General features: G+C 34.9%; 1 protein-coding gene across 1 annotated transcript in view; it reads right to left on the bottom strand.

Annotated features, from left to right (window-relative positions):
• LOC128984105 (huntingtin-like) overlaps positions 1-16223 on the bottom strand; it is a 118138-nt gene that overhangs the window by 76082 nt on the left and 25833 nt on the right. The window contains exons 17-20 of the mRNA XM_054403390.1: positions 5480-5595; positions 2586-2695; positions 1488-1573; positions 224-386 (exon numbers count right to left, since the gene is read on the bottom strand). Coding sequence (XP_054259365.1) covers positions 224-386; positions 1488-1573; positions 2586-2695; positions 5480-5595 — 475 coding nt within the window. The remainder of the gene's footprint in view (positions 1-223; positions 387-1487; positions 1574-2585; positions 2696-5479; positions 5596-16223) is intronic.

The raw sequence follows: 16223 nt of genomic DNA, 5'->3' as shown, positions 1-16223 counted from the left end.
GTGAATAAGTCTAATACCATGTTGGTCTTGTCTTACTAAAACTTATTGCAGACAAGGGTGCAGAAACTAAATACTTTATATTAATATTAAACTCTACCTGGAACAAAAAAAAAATGTTAACAAAAAGACAACATATTCAGGACCTAAACAACCAAATTCAGATCCTGCTACATTTAATGCATTGAACAAACGCTATGGGTATAGTAGCTTGTTCTTGAGGTACCTGTAGAGGGGGTGAGCTTGGCTGGGGAGGAGGAGCGTGTAGGTCGCCGCTTGACTGGTGATGGGTTGGTGTTCTTAGGTCCAGGAGCTTCCTCCAGAACTCTCACAAACACACACAACATACGCACAAGGTGTTGCAGAAGTGACTCACTTAAGCCAGCCATCTACAACAAACAAATAGCGTTCCCAAACATTGAGGCATTTCAACATTTTGGTTATTTACACAAAAGAACCTTTATCAACCAAAATAAAGGGGGGGGGTTTGTTTCTGATGACCAAGATTTTGGTAAAAATGAAGGCTGTTTATTCAGGATTTAAAATGGTAAGAATAAGATAATAACAATAATATAACTCTAAAGCACATGTTAAGGTTACCGGTTTACACTTTCAATCCAAACCAAAGTCTAACAACATACACTTATTGTTACCTATTATATATGTAGGCCTATATGAAGAGCAATTATTCATTTTGAAATACAGTATGTTTTCTAGGAGCAAAATCTTGCCATCGCTTCATTGGTAACATGTCAGACGTTGTAAATCACTTTGTAGTTAGTTTGAATTGTGTAGCAGTCAACAAAAAATCCCCAACCCCAATTATCCACCCTTCGTCTGTCAGTCAATTATTTTCTCTTTCTTTGTCTAAGACACATTGAGGTGGTTTTATATTCTTATTTCTATTGGTATTGATAAGCATTTCAGTTCATAAGTGTTTTGGTTTATGGATGATCTCCTATAATATTGCATGACGAAAATACCTAATAAGTTTAACCAGAATAATATTTACTTTGGACATATCAAATCCAGGTAAACTTTTATCAAAGATTGGTTGTAATCAATCATAAAAGGCAATGTTCAAGTGACTGATTAACAATCTTTTTCAGCTTACAAAAGCTAGCCAAACACCGTATTTGTATTTATAACCACAACATGTGTATTATAATAACTGATTGGGCAGCCTAGTTAGAGTGGGTAGGGCTGGTGCTTATCATAAAATCCAAAGATTGCTGGTTTGATCATAAGGAGAAACAATTGTGGACCTCGTTGCAATTATTTTGTCATTGGATTTTTTTGCTTTCTAACAGCATGTCACCTTAGGATGGTAACAACCAGGATTTAGACTTATACCTAAATAAACAGAACAATTTTAATGGTGTGGCTGAAAATCAAAATGCTCACTATTTACCAACTTGAAACTATCATCAAAAGAAGAACCAAATTTATACAGTGCTGTAAGCTGTATTTTTCAGAACTGTCTTGTTTACCTTTGGGTCTTGAAAGTGACTCCACAACTGTTTGTTTTCCATTTTCTCATTTAATTCTTTTTCTTTTAATCCCATGGTTGCTAATCCTGTGGAATAAACAAAACAATAGATACATTTTGGATAAACAAAGCAATAGATTCGTAGCTCAAATTAGCATCAGACAGCATTTTGTCAATATCAACAGGAAAAAACCACATGAATAACTAAGTAACTTGTCTATATATATAAAATCCAATGTATAATTATTGTGTGTAGCCTATGTTTGTTTGTCCTTTATGGACTCGGAAACCGCTCGACAGATTGTAATGAAACTTTCAGGCATTATTAAGCATTATTCAAGGATGGTTTGTGTGAACTTAGGTGCAGATTCGTCAAAAGGGCTCTGCCCCAGTGGCTCTGGAGTTTCCCATGTTAACCTTATGAGGTGATGTAAGTTCAATAGCATTAAAAAGTTAACAGGTTTACCAACAGGGTGCAGCACTATTTTTTCCTAAATTTATGACAACGGCTAACTTGCAACAAAAAGGTGAGTGAGCGTAGCGAACGAACTTCAACCAGGACGTGATTGAGCCATGCGAACGAGCTCATCTTGAAAATGAACGATAATTTGACATAAAACCATATTAGGACAGGACGACGTCTGTCGGGCCAGCTAATTATAAATAAATTAAACCAACAATTACACCGCTTATAAATATGATGTTCAGCTGTATAGTGTTAGTTGTTTGTTTTTTATTCTTGTTGTCATTATTAATTCAAATATGAAGGACCTTTTTCACATCTAATCACTAAACTCATTGTGTAAGGCAGATATTAAATGCAAAACACAAAGAAGAAGAAGACTTTCCAACAAAATAGAAATGTATCTTTAAAATTATTTCAAAACAACTTGAAAATTGTTAATGAAAAATGATGTATCACTAAACAAATCTCACAACCATTCGACCAGTCAATCATATAATTTGGTTACTATTTGAAAGACATGAACCACACAAATGCATTAGTAGATTCTCTGATCATAATAAAATATTATTATGCTTTATCATTATAAATAAATCGTACAAATAATTATGTTTAAATTTGTATTTAGTTGCATACCAGTATAGATACTGGCAGCCAGCAGTAGCAGCCAGTTGTGGACGTCCAGGTCAAGAGAGAGAGGTGAGGCAGTTAACATTGCCACTAGAACACCTAAAAGACCTGAGGCACTGAAACAGACAACCAAATATTAGATATTAGTATTGAGTACAAGTTTTGAGTTAAAAATCATGTGTGAGGGGACCACGTCTCGTTGTCCCGCCGTCTAGTTGTACCTACGTCTACTTGTACCTCGAGGCCTAGGGACAACTAGTCGTAGGTACAACTAGACGTAGGTACAAGTAGACGGTGGCACACCCAACTAGTTGTACCTGCAGATTTTTAGGAGGTACAACTAGACGTAGGTACAAGTAGACGTAGGTACAACTAGACGTGTATCCTACCGACAAGTAGTATCACCTAGCTTGTACGGATGCGACCAGTTTGTCCCTACGACTAGTAGTCCCTACGACTAGTGGTCCCTCCGTCTAGTAGTCCCTACATCTAGTTGTACCTACGACTAGTTGTACCTACGCGTATTTTGCGTCCTTATAGTCTAGTTGTATCTATCCTTCAATTCGTTACCCTGTTTAATTGATTACTGCACGAGTACTTTTTAATAATACCCTTAATGAAATCAGGAACTGCAGTGTTCCGAGTCAACTGAGTATGATTGGCAAATATTTTTCACCGCACTACGATGTTTTAGTAGTTAATTGATTACTGCACGAGTACTTTTTAATAATACCCTTAATGAAATCAGGAACTGCAGTGTTCCGAGTCAATTGATTATGATTGGCAAATATTGTTCACCGCACTATGATGTTTTAGTAGTTTTACAGACGTAAATTGGAGGCTGAAAGCTACGCATTGCTGTCCAGGGTCGAAATGGCAGCTATAGTTGTAATTCAAATTGTCCAGCCCTAGTACCGAAAAACGCTTTAACATTTATAAATATCATTAAATATACAAGCAGTTTATTATCCTTAATGAATTGCAATAGACCGCTGCCTAGCAATTATGTATTACTATTTTTGCTGCTTCCTTTAAATATTTTTTTTCACATAACCTTAAAGTATTTGCATTGATTAGTGTGCATTTCTTATAGTTTACAATGGATTTCCCAGTGAACAATGAACAATGAAGTGTACAATGAAGTTGAGGTCGAGCGGTTGAAAACTCTATCGAATGTTAGTTGTCTGGCGTCCGATCTGTAGTAAAATCTTTTACTACTCGACTTTTTGAGGAAAGGTTGGGAAAGTAACAACGATCACAAGTTTTAATTAATATTGGCAGCTTTTTCTTTACAATAAATTTTGAACTGCTTACACTAAGCTTGAATTAGAAATAGACATAACTATATATAGTTTTAATGGACTGCTCGATTCCCGTACGTAGGACGGGCCAACAGCTCGTAGGGGACGATAGAAAGGTAGAGTTTAAGTGGAAAAAACAATGATAGCAGATCTTGACAAGAAATAAGGAAAACTAAAGTGTAATATGGATAAGCACTGACCAAGGGATACAAGTAGGCCTACATTGTTATCAAGAACAGGGGTTTCTCAATGAGCTGCAGACAAGCCAAATTTTCCTGGCTTTGGTAGCAAGTTGTTTATAAAAAATTGTTGTAAGATTGTATGATTTTTAAAGAAATAAAATAAATCCCTTAAACTGGTGACAAGTTGAAGGGGAGATACAACTAGCCGTAGATACAACTAGTCGTAGGTACAAGTAGTCGTAGGTACAAGTAGTCGTAGGTACAAGTAGACGCAGACGTATGAGGTACAAGTAGACGGTGGCGTACGTGACTAGTTGTACCTGTAGATTTTTAAGAGGTACAACTAGACGTAGAGACAACTAGACGTAGGTACAACTAGACGTCCGCACCATCGTCAAGTTGTACCTACACCTTTGGACGAGGTACAACTAGACGCCTGTCACCAAAATGCAGCAGGTACAACTAGACGCCGGTACAAGTAGACATCGCCCCTGTGTGAAGTTACTAAACAGATTGTACATTTAAATCATTTTGATGCTGTAATACAAAAGGTTTCCTTTAAAAGTCAAAGTCAACCCCAACAGTTAGAAATGTGATACCTAAAGCCTCTGCAACTTGAAACAAACACACACAAAAATAAGGAAAAAAAGCTTGACATGCTGGATTGGAAATTAATACATTTGTGGAACAGTGGGTTAATATAATATTTGATTCATTTATTTTTTGTCAGTTGGGAAATAAATTCATTTATTCATTCATATTACAGTTAACTAATAAGTTTTTAGTTAACCCGGTACAAAAAGAAGCAATCACTCCTGGCCATTTTCTGATCAAAAACACCTCTCTGACATCTACTCATGAACCAATAAATACCTCACCCATTATTGATAATTTACTTCAAGCTGTTACCCAAAACTTATGCTGCGAACAAATTCTGTTGGTGTCATGAAAATTTAAACATCTCTTAACAACACTGCTCAAATGTTAAGTCCAAGGAAGGGAACCTCAATGTTAAGACCTTATTTTGCTCAAACAAGCCTGTCAAAGTGTTTTTATTCCCTTAACATGTGAGAAATTTAAACAATTTTACATCCCCTCACTGGTAAATTCTCTTTCAAAGCAGGCTATATGTTTAGGCAAGTTGTCTTTGTGTTTTTGTATTAATTTAAATATCTTTGTTCCTAACAGTCTATCTGTAATTCCCATCACACGACCATATGGAAATCTCCATTGTTGCGTTAATTCTTTCGAATCACCTCTCATAAAAACATGTTCTCATTTTCTCTCGTAAAATAAACCTCATTTGTATCAAAACCCTAGATTCTTCTCTTGTACATTTAACTACACCGCACAGTAGGCTACTTACCTAATATTTTGAAACAGCGATTATAGTTAAATGTAGTACTACAGTACTAACCTTACAGAGGACTTGGTATCAGAGGCGAGATGCTTCAGATAGCAGTGCCACGCCTTGGGGTAGGTGGAGGGGGGGAACTTGTCAGCCAATGAGCTAAGAGCTTCACAACACCCCGCCTAGCAACCAGGACATAAACACCAGCTATAAATATTATTATAACACCTTCACAAATATGTTAAACTAGGTGGCGTTCGCAGAGGCATCCACAAAATTGAGCGGAGTCATCAAGGGTATATATTAAATTGTTTTTGTCATACTGCAGTAAAAAAAGGCGTTTTTAATGCATGCGTTGTGGATCTTAAGTGGCATTTTTACTCTTAAGGGAGTAAAAATCGTTTTAGCGAATTTCCCTATAGGGAAGTAGCTATTACCGTTGGTCTCATGGTAAGACCTAGGCCCGGGACCAATTTACTTTCTCATTTTGATGTTCCTAGAGGCCGAAAACACCATTCGTTCACTTATATACTTATAAGTATAAGTATATATATGTATCCATCCGCACGATAACTTGAGTAATATTTGTCCGATTTTGATAAAACTTGGTATGAAGGTGTAAGGCGGGATAAACTTGAACGAACCAGCATGATCGGACTATGGGAACGGGGGTTTACGGGGGTTTTATGGGGTAAAAATAGGTTTTTCCCATTTTTGACCCAAAAAACATAACATTCAGCAATTTCTTTCCAAACCATTTTGTAGAGCTAAAAAAAAAACAAATCTATATAAATAAAATTAGAGTTTTGTCTGTACATTGCTCAGAATAATAAATTTTTAGGTTATTTTTAGGTTTTATACATTAAAAAAGCCGAAACACGTCTCATCTAAATTTCTGTCTGTCTGTCTGTCTTTCTGTCTGTCTGTAACACTCAAGATGGCATTTTACGCAATCTTCTCCAGGAAAACGAGAGTACCTATCAAGATCCAAGTCATTTTAATGTATTCACTGGATTAGCGAGAGTGTCTTTAGCCATTAAAATATGGCCTCACTAATTTGTTAATAAAATTACGGACGTTCAAAAATGCAGTTTTGTGCGATTTTTGTCAAGTTTTCGTCCAATTTTTATCACATAATCATCTATGAAATAACGAACAGCTGTTCGGATCAAGATTATTTTTTCTAGCTGTCACCGATATGTTTACAAATGTTGTTTACAAATACCGCAACCATTTTTGATTTTTGAAGGCAAATCCCATCCAAGTGAGATTAAAAACGTGTTTCTTACATGAAGGATTTAATTAATCGCAAGTGGAATAATATAGTTAGGGATGGTCAAGTCTCGAAATTTCGGGAAATTTTCGGGAAATTTTGAATCTCGTTACACGAGACGAGATTTCTTTTTGACCGAGATTTTTATCGAGACGAGAATAAAAAAAAAAAAAATTAAAACGCCTGCAGAAAGTCAATGCAATACCCGCAATACAGGAGCGTGTTGTAGTTACGTTTCCTTTGCGAAGGCGTTCTTATTTAATTAATTCTTTAAATGTAAATACTACTTTAATTATTTTAATAATATTACTTTAATAAACATTATTGAGAAGTTTTGTTAAGTGTAAGCAGTGTGAGGAATGTTTTATTGGGTCATTCCATATGAAATCAACCAATAAAAAATTATTTTCAACCTGACCATCTTAGATTTTGATGAAATTTTGCATACTTGTAGTATTTTGAGTCCTGAATCCAAATATGCTTTTTAAAAAATCTATCTTTTATAGTTTTTATGATATAAATATTTGAAAATGGTAAAAATTGGCGTTTTTTACCGTGCGCGCAAATCTAAAATGTTGTCTAGGATGAGTTCTATTAATCCTATCAAGTTGTACAATGGCTCATTTTAAAGAGGATTCAAGTGCCTTTAATCTGATACCAAACTCAACCTACTTTGGTAAAAATTAATTTTTTTTGAAAATTTCAAAATATGTTTTTGAAAAAAAATTTTAGATAGTGTTTTTTGAAAAATTTGAAAATTACATATGTTAAAGAATGTAATCTAGTAAGTACATTATAAAAATTTCAAAATGGGATGATAATGGGATCAGCAGTTATGATAAAAATACTTGACTATGGTTCACTGTTTCCAAGCATTTCGGCGCATACAGCGTGTAAGTACTAACCTAAATGTATCATTAAATAAGAGTCTATTAATTATATGATTAAAATTAAAAATATCTGCCTATATTTGAATTATGTATGTCATATTTTGCTATATATAAACTAAATAAAGCAAGTAAACATCATTATTCAAGTTAACAGAGTTTCCGTCAACCTTTGAACAAATATGGACCAATTTGTTTTGGTTCAGGTTCCTCAGTCTTTTCCAGTTAGTTGTGTTGCAACGATTTACTGTAGGCCTAATCAATCTTTAAGTCTGCCTTTTCACTAGGCTGGAGACTAGTCAGCCACTAGATCTGTGCAAAATCACATTGTGAAGCACTTTACGTTTACACTATCAGGTTGCAGCGACCCATCTCGGCTGTAGCGACTCGGTCTTGAGACAAGAGGAAAGACTGACAAACATAAGTTAGACCTGTGTACCTGTCAAACAAATTACAACTGCTCAAGACCGGGTCGCTACTGCCGAGGTGGGTCGCTGCGACCTGATAGTGTAAACGTAAAGTGCTTCACAATGTGGTTTTGCACAGATCTAGTGGCTGACTAGTGTCTCCAGCCTAGTGAAAAGGCAGACTTAAAGATTAATTACAGTAAATCGTTGCAATACAACTGGAAAATACTCAGGAACCTGAGCCAAAACCCATAGGTCCATGTTTGTCTGTCTTTCCTCTCGTGACAAGAGAGAGAGACAAACAAGCATTGATAATTTTGTCACACAATATACTGTGATCAATCTATATAAATCCTGTAGTAACCTTATTATTGATTCATAGATAATATTCCATGATAGCCTAATTATTTAGTTTTGGGGAAATGTCTGCTCATAAGTATAAATAATGTATTCTCACTTTAACAATTAAATTTTTTTAGTGAAAACTGATTTGTGGATTTAAATACCACAAACCACATACCACATTGCTGTATAACTTCTATTTTGATATGTCAAAAATTAAAAAAAGTTACGGAGAATTTTCAAAATGTCCGTCCGGTTATTTTTTAATTTTGCAAGGGTATTTTTAAATATCATAGCAGTCAAATAAAGGAATTGGATTATGGCTGCTAATAATAACTAAAGCTCAAAACATCTGTTTTCATTAGAAAAATCATTTTCAAAAATAACACTTAAAACCCAAGTATTTCTTTTTCATGTCCGGGAAATTTTGCTCCAGATCTAAGGGTCGCGACGCCATAAGTAAGGGTCAGCAAATTGGGTAATTTTGTCTTTCTTTTTTTAAAGTTATTACTGCTTATAAAGAAATCAAAGCAGGTATTTTCTTAATCCCAGATAAATGGGCTATTCAATTATGGTTTTAAGTCATAAATCATAAACTTACTGGGTTTGCTGTAGACATGGAAGTTTGGACAACTTTTTTTTACTAAAAAATGTCAGTGAAAAATAAGTATTTTTAATTTTTTGCAGAACCATAGTATGCACTATTAAAATTTTTTTTAGTAGAGTATTTATCTGGGAATAGAAAATTATAATAAACATTATCATTTAAAGATAAAATTAATATGAAAAAAAATAAAATATGAAAAGTGGAAAGTTTGTTCAAAGTAGCCCTCATGTTCAAAGGTTGACGGAAACTCTGTTAACTTGAATAATGTTGTTTATTTGCTAGATTTAGTTTATATTATAGCAAAATATGACATACATAGTTCAAATATAGGCAGATATTTTTAATTTTAATCATATAGTTAATAGACTCTTATTAAATGATACATTTAGGTTAGTACGTACGCTTGGAAAACGCTTGGAAACAGTGAACCATAGTCAAGTATTTTTATCATAACTGCTGATCCCATTATCATCCCATTTTGAAATTTGTATAATGTACTTACTAGATTACATTCTTTAACATATGTAATTTTCAAATTTTTCAAAAAACACTATCTTAAATTTTTTTTCAAAAACATATTTTGAAGTTTTCAAAAAAAATTAATTTTTACCAAAGTAGGTTGAGTTTGGTATCAGATTAAAGGCATTTGAATCCTCTTTAAAATGAGCCATTGTACAACTTGATAGGACCAATAGAACTCATCCTAGACAACATTTTAGATTTGCGCGCACGGTAAAAAACGCCAATTTTTACCATTTTCAAATATTTATATCATAAAAACTATAAAAAATAGATTTTTTTAAAAAGCATATTTGGATTCAGGACTCAAAATACTACAAGTATGCAAAATTTCATCAAAATCCAAGATGGTCAGGTTGAGAGCCTTGTTGATTTGATATGGAATGACCCTACTAAAAAAAGTCAAAACAAGTAATTATTTTATAAAAATTAATATTGCTTTTATTTTATGATTTATTTTGTTTTAGGATAAGTTGAACTCTATCCTAACTGATATCACTATGTTTCCTAATCGTAGGCATTTTTAATAAGTTAGGCGTGATTAATAAAAAAAATGTTATGCTGATGTTTTTTAATAAAAGATTGTAAATATTCTTGCCTATTATCATTATTTTTGTATTTAAACAGTCATCTAACAATGTTACAAAATCAGGAAAAAATTTTGAACGTGCATTTCCCGTTGTGTATGAGAAGGGAAATCCCGTCTCGATCTCGTCTCGAAATTTTATGAGAAATAAAAAATCTCGTCTCGAACTAAAAATCCAATCTCGTCCATCCCTAAATATAGTGTAACCGTAAATTAAATTAAATAACTAGGCTTCATCCAGGTCAGGAACCAGAGATTCTTTGTGCATAAAATTGTTTTTGAGTTTTGATAACCAGAAAGACGACCTTGAATCAGTGTTGTATACGGCTGGGAATCTTAAATTTATTAATAATCGTCGCCAATAGAATAGCTTAGAAACAAGGTTCCACTCATTGACGGCGCTTCAATGGCGGTTGTGTAAAGTGTAAAGTAAAAAAACACAACTGCAGTGGGTAATTGTAACAGAGGTTTACGGATGATGCTAAACTCGATTTTCCAATGTGTCACTTTCTGTTCCTACCATTGACTATATATAGTCCATAGTTCCTACTCACCGTGTGATGCAATCGCTGGACCATACAGCCAATAGGCCCATAGCCCATCTCTTGGCACGTACGCCTACTCAATTATAACAACCTTTTCGACTACGATCCTTGATACCGGTACTTTTCCCTAGAATACACGGCCTACCTACTTAAGAAATAAAATTACAAACGTCCAAAAACCCAACGTTGTGTGATTTTTGTCACATTTCCTTCTTATGTTAATAGATATACTAATCATTGTTTAGGGAATACGTTAACTATTAAATAACAGAAAGTTGTCGTATAAGGTTGTTTTATTTCAAACTGACAACGGTTAGTTTACATTAAAAGTTGTTTACAAAATAAAGCAATTGATGGGAAATAACTTTAATTGCCAATAACTTTTTATACTATAAAATCCAAAACCAAGAGATCAATAACCTTGATTAACGCATATAATTCTTAACTACTACTACTATAGTTCTACTACTATAGTATAGGATGTACTATAGTTCTTAACTGTAAACGTTGGTTTTTGGTACTGGTTCTTTTCCTTTGAACCGCTGGTAGCAGCAAGAATCATTTTTACGTACCAACACATCACTGTAATTTACAAATTAGTTATCGTTGGTGTTGCACCTTATTTATTACAGGCGTAATCAACTTAATTGATGTCTTAACTGTATAGGTTTTGCTTTTTCTGTCTGGATTCCAAAATATTAGTTTATGCTAAGAATAGGATAACACATTTTAGTAAAAAATTTATGAATTGTTCAAACGCTTTAAACGTTGTTTATGTATCAATAGTTCGTGGCCTATTTTGGTAATTTTTATTATAAATTACCAATCTAAATCGTCTATAGTACCTACTTCATTTCATATAACAAGTCGATTCATATAGCATTTCAACAGCATTTCGGGTCATCTTCGGTCCAAGCAAATATAAATTGTTATGATAAAATTTTATAACATTAATAAAGATATCAAATACTAATTGTATATGTAGGCCTACTTTGTTATGCTTAAAGTGTAGCAAATTCCCTAATTAATTTATGTATTTTTGTGTGTATGTCTGTTAAATATGCATTAAATGTCCTTATTTCTCAGTGTTTCACGGAAAGGACAAGAGCACCTTGATAATGAAAATGTCAACCCGAATAAAGTGTTAAATTGTGAGGTTGAGGTAGTATTTTAAATACTTTTAACCATTGTGGAAAGTAACTTTCAATTATAGCACAGAATATAGCACCTAGGTTCTATTTTCTTTGATTATAGGCCTACCTCAGGGCTATGCCTCATAGATCTATAAAGCATTTTTTAGTTTAATAATTGGATTTAACATATGGACCAACAAGATCCGGGTGACATTTAATTGCGAAGCATTAGTTTTGGCGGTTTTGGCTTGAAACTGTCAGATACTGTATTTGCGAAAGTTTATATGTTTAAAATAGTTTTGTCAGCATATGAGTTTTGTCAGCAGTGATTCTGTGTATCACTACGCTTAAAATAAAACCACTGTTTTTAAGTTCCCAGTTTATCTTGGATTTTTCTTATATGTGCAGTTAAAAATACAGTAAAAGAGTGTTTAAATGTTTTAGAACATTTTTTTTATGTGAAGAAGTTATAAGTTTTCAGTGTAAGTTAATTAAAATAGCTATAAACACATAAACTCATTGCTTCCTACAAAGCATATGGCTACATTCTAAACTTACCTAAAGTTGGTTATCAAAAATGTTCATTTAAAAACTTACTTATTATATCCTACAAATATCATTGGGCACTAGTGTATTATATCAAAAATCAAAAGACTTATTTTATTATTTTATTTAAAAATTGAAAATCAAACTATTTTATTGCCTAAGTTATTAAAAACAAACATAACCCTACAAGATAACTGATCAAACTTGTCAACAAGCTCCATCCTGAAGCATAGACTAAGGAAAATGCACTGACCGTTGAGCATTAGTGGTACCTTGTACTGCAGCTCGACCACTATATATGATAACAGACTTTACTTATCTGCCACTAATGCTTAGATATCCCTGATAAGAATTTTTCTCCAATTGTCATCACACTTTGTGAAATTCTTAAAGATAATTAATTATGCAGTGGTCTGATTATTGATTGTGATCTCGAATGTGTTTAATGATTAAGATTTTCTACTGTTTTAAATGCTAGAGGGATTTTTGCAAGCCAAACGGTTGAATCTAGAGATGGCAAATCTACAGGAAATAATAATTGAGTCTAATGACAACCATGGCTTAATGCAGGACTATATAGCTAAAATATGCTTTGAAATAAATTTAATAAAATGCAATAATCCTGAGGTGAAAATGGAAAATCCCATGTTATTCTTATGGAGAACAAGTAAACTGTTGTATTTTGCTTGTTTATGAACATATTTTGATCAAATTTGGAAAATATTTTTATTTCTTACAAACTATTAACATTTTACAAAAAAAAAACTGTTTTACCCTCCCTGATTTAGCAAACATAAGTACTTGTTAAACTAATTGTAGCTGTGAACTAGCATCAGCTGACTAGTGTCCTTTATGTTTACGATTTTGGATATTTCGGTTGTCATGGTGACTAATGGGTGTTGAGTTGAATTAATGTTTAGAGAAGGTTCGTTTTGTTGTCCTGTTTTTTAAAGTGTAAAATATAACTAAGTTGTAGAAAGTTCTGAAGAGTTTTATTTTCCCACAAGCTATTTCGGCATGTCTGGAAACGGTACAAGATTTTCGGATTTGGTAAAGTTGTATGATGGCGAAGGAGACTTCTCGGAATGGCTGAAAAAGTTAGAGCTTGTATGTAAACTTCAGAAGGGTGAACGTGTGTATGTCAAGCCGCCAAACCCATCCTGTACTTCGAGATGGGAGGAAGGAGTGGTTACTGGACAGTTTTCACCCAGAAGTGTTGAAGTAAATGGCAGGCCTCATCACATAGCAGATGTGCGAAAAGTAGTTGAAAGTAAAAATGAAAGTGTAAGTTGTGTCGGCACCTCGAGGGCGTGTGGTGGTGTTGACACCACGGGGGCGTGTAGCTGTGAACTAGCATCAGCTGACTAGTGTCCTTTATGTTTACGATTTTGGATATTTCGGTTGTCATGGTGACTAATGGGTGTTGAGTTAAATTAATGTTTAGAGAAGGTTCGTTTTGTTGTCCTGTTTTTTAAAGTGTAAAATATAACTAAGTTGTAGAAAGTTCTGAAGAGTTTTATTTTCCCACACTAATTCCATTTAAATAGGAAATAAATGTTATATTTTTAAGTAGACATTTTAGTGTAAATCCAATCAGGCAAATGGAAATTCGCTTAGTCTGCAGGTTTGATGCGGCGGGGGTATTTAGCCTCTATGGAGTAAAAATCAGCTGTTGTCAACTCAGTTGTAAATTTCTATTGTATCGAAAGTATGTATCGATTCGTGCTTCGTAATCATTTTAACCTACAGTCTACAGTCTCTTCCCATAGCATTTTAGCATTGCAGATACATTAATCCATTCCCACAATCAACATTGCTCACCTTTACTATTCCCTTCACCACCTCCTACGTTGTGGACCTGTTTTCCTCTCTTCCCATAGCATTTTATGATTGCAGATACATTAATGTAATTGCCAAAGACAGTTCCCACAATCTGCACTGTAAGCCTTACTACTTCCTTCACCATTTCCTACGTCATAGACCTGTTTCCTTCCCTTCTCATAGCATTTAAGTATTAGATTACATTTATCTAACTGCCCAAACGGTTCCCCCACTCAACACTGCCAGCCTTTGCTACTTCCTTCACCACTTCCTACTTTGTGGGGCCTGTTTCGTTCCCTTTTCATAGTATTTTACGGTTGAAGATACATTAATCTAGCTGCCACTGACGGTTCTCACACTATGCTCATAATTTACTACTTCCTAAGCCACTTCCTACATCGTGGACCTGTTTTCATCACTTTCCATAGAATTTTTGTATTTTAGATACACGTTAATCTAATTTCCACAAACATTCCCCACACTCTGCACTGCTAGCCTCTACTACTTCTTTCACCATTTTCTATGTCGTAGGCATGCTTCCATCCCTTCTCATAGCATTTCAGCATTGCAGATACATTAATCTAACTGCTACAAACGGTTTCCAGTTCCCACACTCCACACTGCTCACCTTACTACTTCCTTCACCTCTTCTTACGTCGCGGACATGTTTCCCTCTCTTCCGTCATAAACGCTCTCCCCTCCCTCTCTCCCCTCCCTCTCTTCCCTCCCTTCCCATAGCAATTTAGGATTGCAGATTCTTTAATATAATCTTCATAAACAGTTCCCACACTCCGGACAGCTCGCCTTGTCTACTTCCTTTACCACCTATGTCCTACGTCTCAAACCTGTTCCCCTCCCTTCCCATAGCATTTAGGATTGCAGAAACCTTAATCTAATCGTCATAAACGGTTCCCACACTAAGGACTGCTCGCATTTACTACTTCGTTCACCACTTCCTACGTCACGGACCTGTTTCCTTCCCATCCCATAGCATTTTAGGATTACAAATACCTTAATCTAATCGTCACAAAAAGTTCCCTTACTCCGGACTGGTCACTTTTACTACTTCCTTCACCACTTCCTATGTCAGAGACCTTTTTACCTCCCTTCCCTTAGCATTATTGGATTACAAATGCCTTCATCTATTGGTCATTAACAGTTCCCACACTCCGTACAACTTGCCTTTACTACTTCCTTCACCACTTCCTACGTCACGGACCTGTTTCCCTCCCTTTCCATAGCATTTTAGGATTGCACATACGTTAATATAATCGTCATAAACAGTTCTCACACTCCGGACTGCTCGCATTTACTACTTCCTTCACCACTTCCTACGTCACGGAACTGTTTCCCTCCCTTCCCATAGCATTTTAGGATTGCAGAAACCTTAATCTAATCGTCGTAAACGGTTCCCACACTAAGGACTGCTCGCATTTACTACTTCGTTCACCACTTCCTACGTCACAGACCTGTTTCCTTCCCATCCCATAGCATTTTAGGATTGCAATTACCTTAATATAATCACCACAAAAAGTTCCCACACTCCGGACTGCTCGCCTTTACTATTTCCTTCACCACTTCCTACGTCACGGACTTGTTTACCTCCCTTCCCTTAGCATTGTTGGATTGCATATAGCTTCATCTATTGGTCATAAACAGATCCCACACTCCGAACAACTCACCTTTACTACTTCCTTCACCACTTCTTACGTCACGGACCTGTTTCCATCCCTTTCCATATCACTTTAGGATTGTAGATACCTTAATCTAATGGTCATAAACAGATCCTATACCCCGAACAGCTCGCCTTTACTACTTCCTTCACCACTTCCTACGTCGCGGACCTGTTTCCTTCCCTTCCCATAACATTTTATGATTGCAGATACCTAAATCTAATCGTCATAAACAGTTTTCACACTCCAAACTGCTCACCTTTACTACTTCCTTCACCCTTTCCTACGTCAAGGACCTGAAGCTAGTGTCGTCATTTGATTATATTTATGATCCATACCGTTTCTGTTCTAATATCTGTGGAATAATGCTATCAGCTATTTCTTTATCTACTGCATTCAAAAGTCAACAGCTGATCGTATGTCTTTGTTTATGTGTCAAATACTGCTTCTATAAGGATTACATTGAAACTT

This window comes from Macrosteles quadrilineatus, unplaced genomic scaffold, assembly GCF_028750875.1.
Source record: "Macrosteles quadrilineatus isolate MER2022 unplaced genomic scaffold, UCM_ALF_1.0 Scaffold_2__2_contigs__length_208266976, whole genome shotgun sequence".
NCBI lineage: Eukaryota > Metazoa > Arthropoda > Insecta > Hemiptera > Cicadellidae > Macrosteles > Macrosteles quadrilineatus.
The sequence above is the reverse complement of the archived record's forward strand: the minus strand, read 5'-3'. Positions and strand labels throughout refer to the sequence as shown.